Source organism: Chinchilla lanigera, unplaced genomic scaffold (genome assembly GCF_000276665.1).
Source record: "Chinchilla lanigera isolate Chin_1 unplaced genomic scaffold, ChiLan1.0 scaffold00136, whole genome shotgun sequence".
Taxonomy (NCBI): Eukaryota; Metazoa; Chordata; class Mammalia; order Rodentia; family Chinchillidae; genus Chinchilla; species Chinchilla lanigera.
This window is the reverse complement of record NW_004955537.1, coordinates 1,906,426-1,915,844: the sequence shown is the minus strand read 5'-3', so window position 1 is coordinate 1,915,844 and position 9,419 is coordinate 1,906,426. Positions and strand designations below refer to the sequence as shown.

The following is a 9,419-nucleotide window of genomic DNA, read 5'->3' as shown; positions in this document are numbered from 1 at the left end:
GATCCAAAGACCCAAAAAAACCGGCGCTCCCCGCCCCAGGCTCCCCGTGCGCTGGGGGCCCACCCTCCGGGAGCCAGCAGGCAGGAAGCTAGCCAGCCCGAAGGCTGGCGCTCCCCGCCCACAGCTCCCTGTGCGCCGGAAGCATCCTGGTGCCTGAACTCTTAACTCTCTGAAAAATAAAACAAGAATCAACAAGTGAAGAAACAAGATGCAATAAATACCTTTTTTGAAAAATAAACTTTTTAAGCCAGGTAAAACTCAGCATACCATATAGTTCTCCATTTTAGAGTGTACAGTTAGGTTTTAGTACAGTCACAAAATTGTGTGGTCATTACTTTCAGAATATTTTCATCAGTTCTTAAAGAAACCTGTTAGGAGCCAGTCCCTATCTGGGAGCAAGTCCCTAACTTGTTGGTGTTCAATCAAGTCTTACCCACTTATCAAGCTACTTCTTTAAAGAAGAGTAGTTTAAACTACTAGCAGTGTTTAGAGAAGTCATACCTCATAATACTATGAGTTGGAAAGAAGTTTTCTTCTCTAAGAAACAGAAAAATTTAAGGTAGAAACCTGCAGGCCATTCTTAGATGAAAAAGCCATGTCATTTTATTAAGATAGGAAATATTATTAAGGAAAGATGATGAGTTCCACTTCAGACATAGCAAATTTGGGATTTCAAGGAAGGGATGTTAGATATTTATATTTGGATGTTAGAGACATCCCTGCTGGAGACAAAGATTTGACATTTATCTGTATACAGGTGGATTAAAATACAGGACTAAGTAAAGTACCCATATAATGAAAACAGTAGAAAGCAGTATCTTTGGTTTTGATTATGCTAACTGATGTTTCTGCTGTATATTGCTATGAATGGCTTGTTTTTTCTGGTTTTGTGACTTGATTGTGAATTAATTTATTCACATCATTAATTTTATAACCGTACTTGTGGGAATTTTTGAAAGGTCTAGATCAAAGATGAATTCCCCTAGAGAGAATGTGCATTTGCATGTTAAGGTTGAATGGGGACACTGCCATCCTGCCGTCATTGTAAAAACTTCTAGGTATGGAGCTCTTAAAAGGTCAGTATGTGGTTGTGAACTATCAGAGGAGACACCACTGCACTGCTGTCTTACCCTTATCTGCTTGTCTACACCTGATGCCAAAAAGCAGTTTTCAGCCTACTGTGATGGTGTACATCTATAATCCCAGCCTGTAATTCCAGCAGTCAGGAGACTGAAGCAGGAGCATCTAAAGTTTGAGGCTAGCCTGACCTGCATAGCAAATCTCTTGTCTCTAAATCCCGTGCTCTGTACCCCTCCCCTCCCAAAGCAGTCTTGTAATTCTTTTGGGTAAGACCTGAACTTTGCCTCTTTTCCTGGGCCTCAAGAGATCTTAGAATTAATTGAAAGTTGGAATTCATATGGTTTGACAGATGCCCTAAAGGTGAAGGAAAGCTGGTTTTAGTACTCTGGATGTCTCCCTTATTCCTTTGTTATAGTTGTTTTACTTCTGATCATACCTACCTTATTTTTGTCTGGTTTTTGATTCATTTATAAAGATTTGAAAATACTTTATCTGGCATTCAAGTTATTTTAACTGAACGTGGTGATCAAGCCATGTATCTTGCCATCCTGGCAGAAATAAAATCATGTCTATTCAGCATATGCAGGACAGTTGTTGGTAATTTAGTCAGCTTCTGAATCAACAGTTATAAATTTAGAACAAATGCCAATGTTTTCTTTGGCTCACATAATATTTAGAAAATAAAAAATAGATTTTAAATAAGATTTTGGATTTCTTCTTTTGAAAAACTGGAAGTTCTTACAATGGGCTGAGCAGCGTGTGGTGGCACATGTCTATAATCTCAGTCCTCTGGATGGCTGAGTGACGAGGATCACAAGTTTGAGCCCTGTCTGGGGAGCTTAATAACTGAGCAAGACCCTATCTCAAAATAAAAAAATCAAAAAGGACTGGGGATGTAGTCTAGTGCAGACTCTTAAGTTCAGTGTCCGGTACAGACTAATCCTAATTATTTCAGTTATATTAATGTCTCAGTTACTTTTCTCATTTCTGAGACAAAATACCTGGCCCCCTCAAGTTAAGGGAGGAAAGATTTATTTCAGCTCACAATTTGTAGAGGTTTCAGTTCATAGTTGGCTCCAAGGCAGGTTGGCATGGGAGAAAGGGCATCACAGAGGAGAAATAGTCCATGGCAAACAGGCAGGAGATTTCCAAACTGCCGCAGCAAGCCTGCCTTCTTTCTGTCCCTTACTGTATATTCCATCCAGCCTACAAGTCTGTTGATTGCTGCCGCCCATACCCATAGTGGGGTTTCTGTTATCCACCTTGATGCTAGTATCACACCCTTAATCTACATTCACCCTTATCCAGCCACTTTGGAAATTCCCCACCTGTGAGTGTATGGGGTTTTGGGAGATGCAAAGCCATAATTACAATTACTTTTAGTATTTGTGAATCATCCTTGTCCCTAGTGAAAATATTTGACACTGCCACATCCTAGTGGAGTAATGCTAATAGACATTTTCATATTTGTTCACTTTATTATTTAACTTTAACGGCAAACCTGTAATGATAAAAGTTATAAAAGTGTTAACAGGTGTTACATTGCCAAATTTCAGATGAAGAAACAGGTTCATTGAGATTATGTCAATTCTTCAAGGTTTCAGCAGTGTTACAAGTTAGAATTTGAACCTAGAACTTACTCAGAGCTCCTATGTTCCAGTGTTAATCTTAACTTTTTTTTTTTTTAAGCAGTGGAACTGTTTCTTCAGCTGTCTTAGTGAAGTTTAATAAATAAAAGTAATAAAGGTAGCACTGCTGTCATTGAAGAGATGTGTAAATTCGGGAGCAGTTCATGTTGAAACAGGGATCTGCATGCTCAGCTCAGTGGAAGCTTAGGCACCTTTCTGGACTTTCTGGGATTCTTCTAAGTAATTTTGACACACACTCTATAAACATAACCATTTGTCAAATTTTATGAAATCTTAGCTCATTTGGGTGTCACAGTTACAGTATGCTTGCTTCTTTTTTTTACACTTCCTGGTATGCGTTTCTTCTTCAGTGTAATCCCTTTTACTATTCAGTAACATTTTTTATTCATATGTGTTTGCATTCAGATAATGGTTATTCTTTTAACCTTTTATTTTTTCACAGAGTTTTAATTAGAATTGTGTTATTTATAGTTTAATTTATTTTGGAGTATCTAATAACTAACTCTTGTTTACTTTTTAGATTCTCTTTGTGGCCAGATGGGTTTGTATGGACAGGCTTGTCCATCTGTAACTTCATTAAGGTGAGTGCTCATATCTTTTTCTCTTTATTGGAATATCTAACACTTAAAAAGTAAACTCATTTTTACATTGAATTTCAAGGTGAAGGTCTTAGTAAAACATTGCATCTTGTTTTGTCAAGCAGTGTTGTAGTCATTGTATCATTTATTCATTTAGCATATTGAGCATCTGATGCATAGTTAGGCACTATTCTAACATAGCAGGTAAAATCCCATAATCATGGAATATACCTACTGGTGGAGGGATAATTAACAAAACAAGTAAAAGTATCTGTTAGATAGTGACAGTGATTAGCACTAAGAAGATAATTAAAATGGAGGAAAATAGAAAGTAATGAGGGTATATGTCATTTTAGACAGGGTAGCCAAGGAAAGTCACTGAAAGAGTGAAGTTTGAACAAAGAACTGAAATAGTGATGGAATGAGCCATATATTGGGTATGTGGAAGTTGAACATACCAGTCAGAAGGAATCCAGGAAGTGCCCAGGTAGGAGGTTGCTCTGAATGTTTAAGGAATGTTGAGGAGGTCTATGTGGCTGAAGTGGAGCTGGAAGAGAGTTGAAATTGTCATGTTATGGAGGGCAGGAGGAGTGAGAAAAGGCGTACAAAGTTGCTGGAGCCATGAATGTGAAGTTAAGGAATCCTTAGGATTGAGAGAGATTTTAGTTTTCTGGAATGCCACAAAAGAAAAATGAACACTGAAGTTGCATTTTTCATTTTTAGCACTTGAATTCCTAGCAGGTCAAGGCCATTACCTCTTCCTCAGTAGAAAAACTATGCTATAATGGCATTTCTTTCCATGAGAGTAAAAATAGATGAAAAGATCGCTTTTGTATTTACCTTGAGTTTTTTTCCCTTTCTCTGTAAACAAGAGACATCTATCTCTGAAAAGAACTTCTTTTTTAAAGGCCCATAATTTCTTTAATCTTCAAAGCTGTTCTAGAGCTAATTTGACTCACTGGTGATTTCCACTTAGTATGATGGGAGCAGTCATTTTACTTTCTTTTAATACTGTATTTAAAAATTTGGGAATAGTTTCATCAGGATATTTTGGCCACTTTGATCTTCCAGTTAATAGTTTTCCTTAAATATACGGTAGTAGTGCGGTTATAGTGAAACAGTCATGTTAAGGTTGAGGACTGAGTGGAAATTACATATGTAAGTGAAGGTAGGGAGTGGAATGGAAGTGTGTGAAATGTTCAAAAAAGTTTTGGACAGGATAAGATAGTAGATGAATTATAGTTGTTCTGTCAGTAATCTTAAATATTTAAGGTGAGCAAGTATTGTTTTCTTAGAGATGATATTGGATCTTTGTTTCATATGACGGTATTAGGAATTTTTTTGTTTTTGTTTTTAGTTTTTTTGAGATTAGGGTATCTCTGTGTAGTTTAGGCTAGCCTTCAGCTTACTATGTAGCCCAGGCTGTCCTTGAACTTGTAGCTATCTTTGTGCCTAGCCTTCTAAGTGCTGGGATTACAGGCATGCACCACCACTCCTGGCTCGTATTAGGATTGTTTTAAAAATTCTTACTGTATTTTTAATGATTGAAAAGTAATATTTTAATAATAAAAAATATGGAAATACAGAGGTAGCATTTAATATTTTCAGATCACATAATTTTATTTATTTAATTTATTTAGGTTTTTGAGGCAAGGTTTCACTATGTAGTTCAGACTCACTTTGAACCACTTTGTAGCTCCAGCTGGCCTTGAACTCATGGTGATCCTCCTACCTCATCCTTTCAAGTAATGGGATTATAGGCGAGTGCTACTACTGCCTAAAATTATATTTTAAAGAAAGTTACAATAACAGTGTTATATTCTGTATGAGACAGTTCTGTTCCATTAGTGTTCTTTCCCTAGGCAGAAACAATACTAGTAATTTAAACAGACATGCTTTATAGAGAGAATGGTTAACTCTATATAAAGTTGTTACCTAGATAATAGAAAAGATAAAAATAAAACTCATAAGTTATCATGAAGATAAGATATAGTAGGACACCAGGTACTACCCATAAGATTCAAGGACAAGGGAAAAACTTAAGGAAGAAAGACCCTATTGAACTGAGATTTAGACCTGTGAGGAGAAATTGGTATAAGGACTGGTGCTGGGTCTGAGTGTGGAAGATGGAATCTGTCAGATTGAGAGCCAGACCTCTGCAGAGGGGATGCTCACTAGTGCCAGTGTCGTGTGGCGTATTATGAAACTAGTTCAGTAAGTACTGTAAACACTGAAAACTGATTGACTTGCTGCTATGAGAAAGGCCTGCTGGTGAAGAGATGAAGAACCCTTTGCTAGGGAAATGCTTTTATGAATGCCAAGGAGTAGACAGAAAGGCACAAGTATCTTCCTCCTCCAGATTTGTAGTCAGTTTTTAGTGCCTTGTCTTGCTCTACGGAGCTTTGTAGGAACCCAACTGAAAAGTACAAGTGTGGTTTGTAGAGACAATTCTAGCTCTAGCATCATCAAGCAGGATAGTAGTGGGGAATGTTGCACTTTGGAGCTAAGGGGCAATAACTGAACTGTCACAGCTGTTCCAGCAGAGTGCTGAGAAATATGATATAAAAAGATGTTTTCCAAGATCTGTGTTGTACCTAGAATACTTGCATGTTGCTGAAAAATTCTAAGTTATATGAAATTATATTTAAACATTTCTTAAGATATTCTTTGCAGTTTGAATCTATTGCATTCATATCCTGGGTTTGGATGGTGAGAGTGTAGATAGTGAGGGATACCAGATCCTCCACATCTGTTCATTTCCTGAATGTTGGATAGCAAGGACAAGAGTTCAGGTTGTGATGGATACAGTTTCTGTCAAACAGTAGAATCTTAAAAATTTAGCATAATCTGTTTGGTTCCTGAGTTTCAATAAGATGGATTCAAATCCTAAAGTGTATCTGTATTTTATTTGTAAGTGTAGGTTCGGTAAGATCAAAAGCTTACTGAATAGTTTATGCAGACAAATAAATACTATGTATATATCACAAGACTTTTACATAATGTAGCAAGGGACTGTTTTTGTAATTTGATTTTGTCAAAGCAAAATAAATTTGTTTCTTTGTGCTTGTTGAGACCTTGCATTTCTCAGTTACCTAACATATTTTAGAGTATTGATTGTATGGTTTACTCATACCTTGAGAAGCTGGTTTACAGTAGCACTTGAAGTCGTTTCTGATGACAATTGCTATCTTCCTGAGATTGCTTCCTCTTTTTCTGTGTTTCTCTTGTTTCCTTTCTGTTATGCTTCTCCCTTAAAAATGCCTTTTATTCTTGATTTAATTTTTCTGTTTATGGATAGTATATACTAGGAAACACATGGGGGATATTTTAACATGAACTTCCCCAGAAAAACGTTAGTGACACAGATACATTTCCTATCCATCTGTTTCTTTATTTCCCTCCTCTTGATATTGATGACCCTGATGTTTAAAATGATCAGAGAGGGTAGATTTATTTTAAGGCTTATTGCTGCCTTGTTTCCAGTAGCAGGCTTGGTATTGACAGGCGGTTCTGGTATGTAGTCTTAAAACCAGGTAGGTGCAGGTTCAGTTCTATCTTGGGTGTATATTAACCATGTAATCTTGGGCAAATTACTTTTTCCTCTGTTAGGTTTCATGAGATTAAACATATATATAAGGCATCTGGCGTATTTTTTCCTCTCTTCCATTTTCCAGTAGTAGAAAACAACAGAGTTTGTCATTTTTAAAATGAAAGAGGGAATGAGACAGATGTGTATCTTTTGCTATTTATCATCAGCTCAAGAATATGGGATCATAGAGGATTTCTATTTCTCTTCTATTTCCTCTTCATACTAAAATTCTTAACATTCTAGAATATCTACTCATAAGTGTTCAGATTTACCTTTGTCCTTTGAACTAAGGATGTTGCTATCATTTAATATTATATGTTTATTGTACTTGTAATTTAATTTTTTTTTTTTTAAGGCAGGGTCTCACTTTGTAGTTCAGACTGGCCTTAAAGTCATTATATAGCCCAGGCTGGCCTTGAACTCAAAGTGATCTTCATGCCTTGACCCCCTGAGTGCTGGCATTACAGGCATGTGCTACCATGCCCAGTTTAAAGTTTTATGTTTTTAAGTTTGTTTCGCACAGTGGCAGAAGGAGCCTTTGTGTTACCATGTAATATTTTCTTTTCTTGGTTAAACATTTCTGGTGTTTGTAAAATCTTATTTGCATGTTTAAAGATTTCATGTTCCATTTAAATGGTGAGTAGTGTGAAAACTCTTTAATTTGACTATTCTGAAACATATTTTGGATTTTTCTGGGTTATCTTTTAAAACTATTTCTGATATGGTAGCCACAAGCCCCATGTGCCTATTTACATTAATTCAAAATAGATAAATTAAAAATTTAGTACTTAAGTAACACTATTCACATTTTAAGTGCTCACCAGCCACATTTGGTAGCTATCACATTGGACAGCACACAAACATTTCATTGTTGCTGGAACTTCTATTGGACAGTGATGATACAAGACCCTCCGAATTATAATTTACTCTTTAAGCTAAGAACCTGATGCTCTGGGGCTTCCATTTCCAAACAGTTATTAAAGGAGTCCTTCTGACTATTTATTGACTTAAGGACATGTTGTAAAAGTTGCTGTTGTGACTGGTGACTTTGGTAGCTAGCATTTATGTTGTACTTACTACTTTACTAGAGGAGACATTATTCCCACTCTCACTGCATACGTTCAGCCCTCTTCAAGTACTCTACATATGTTAATTAAATTCTGCCAGGGCCAGTGATAGCTCAGTGGCACAGTGCCTGTCTGGCAAGTGCAAGGTCCTGAGTTCAATTCCTGGTACAAAATTTAAAAAAATAAATTCTGCCAATAACTTTGTGAGGTCAGTACTATTACTTTCCTCCTTTTACAAGTGAGGAAACAGAAGCAAAGTTAAGTAACTCAAGCTAATCAGGGACAGGTGTAGGTTTTATATGCACTGGTAGGTCTTGCTCCAGTGCCCCCAATACTCTTAATCATTAAACTCTACTGCCTCTCAGCTATCAGTATGTATTGTATTTTGAGGGTTTAAAAAAAAAAGTGGGTATTTGCCAAAGAGATAACCCATTTAAATAATAATAAGCACAGAAGGGAAATACCAATGCAGGAAATTGTGGGGGCACAGTAATAGAAAACCACTGACATAATTTTTTTTTTTTTTTTTGGTTTTTCTCCGGTACCAGGAACCAAACTCACGACCTTGCGCTTGCCAGGCAGGTGCTTTTGCCGCTGAGCTAAATCCCCAGCCCCCACTGACATAATTTTAAAATATATTTCATATGATTGAAAAAAAATCTTGTTACAAAAAGCAGTACTTCTTTTGGAGGGAGAGGTGATAAGGAAATTTAAGTTACTATGAATTCATACAGGGGCTGTGGGTATAGTTCAGTGACACGGTGCCTGCCTGAATTCATACATGTAGGGAAAATCATATCAGAAGTGATAGAGAATAAAAGTACCACTAAATACATGAATATGGGAAGGAGGTTACATATACTCTCTGTCCACTAACAGTGCAATAGCATTAATAGTGAAAATAGAAAAAAACATATGTTTACTTTAGCAAGCTATTTTAGTCAAGCTTTGCTTGATTACAAATAAAGGAAACCAGTACTGGATTTTCAGGCCGTATATAAATTGTTTGGACAGCCCTGGGGTATTTCATAGACCCCAAGGATAGCTGAGTCTTTTGAGAATGAAGATTGGTACTGATGAAAAGTTGTTAGGAACTTAGGCAGTGTAATTTTTTTCTCTGTTAATTTGCTCTGAATCTAACTTATTTCTTCACTTCTACAGATAGCTTTCTTTGCCTTTCTGGTACATAATGCTCCTGTGTCTCTCAAATTTATGGATTATTCATTGAGGAGACCAGTCCAAATTGCTTCAGTTCTAATTTTGATTCCTAGAGAAGAAAATAAGGTGAACAACTTGGATTATGTATCAACACTGGTTCATACCTTTTTACATTGTTGTTACACTGTACACAGATGGCATGGTATAGATAGGTTCTGTGGTTGGAGGCAGCTCTGAGAAAGGATGTTAAAGTTAGTTAGGTGAAACACTACAGAAAGTGTCTGATACAACACAGCAT

At 36.6% G+C, this 9,419-nt stretch overlaps 1 protein-coding gene across 6 annotated transcripts in view; it reads left to right on the top strand.

The window, feature by feature from the left end:
• The window catches only part of Foxj3 (forkhead box J3), a 119,950-nt gene that overhangs the window by 20,536 nt on the left and 89,995 nt on the right, over positions 1-9,419 (top strand). For all 6 annotated transcript variants that reach the window (XM_013507785.1, XM_013507784.1, XM_013507787.1 and 3 more), the window contains exon 2: positions 3,250-3,310. In XM_013507785.1, the coding sequence (XP_013363239.1) occupies positions 3,267-3,310 (44 nt within the window). In that variant the 5' untranslated portion in view covers positions 3,250-3,266. The remainder of the gene's footprint in view (positions 1-3,249; positions 3,311-9,419) is intronic.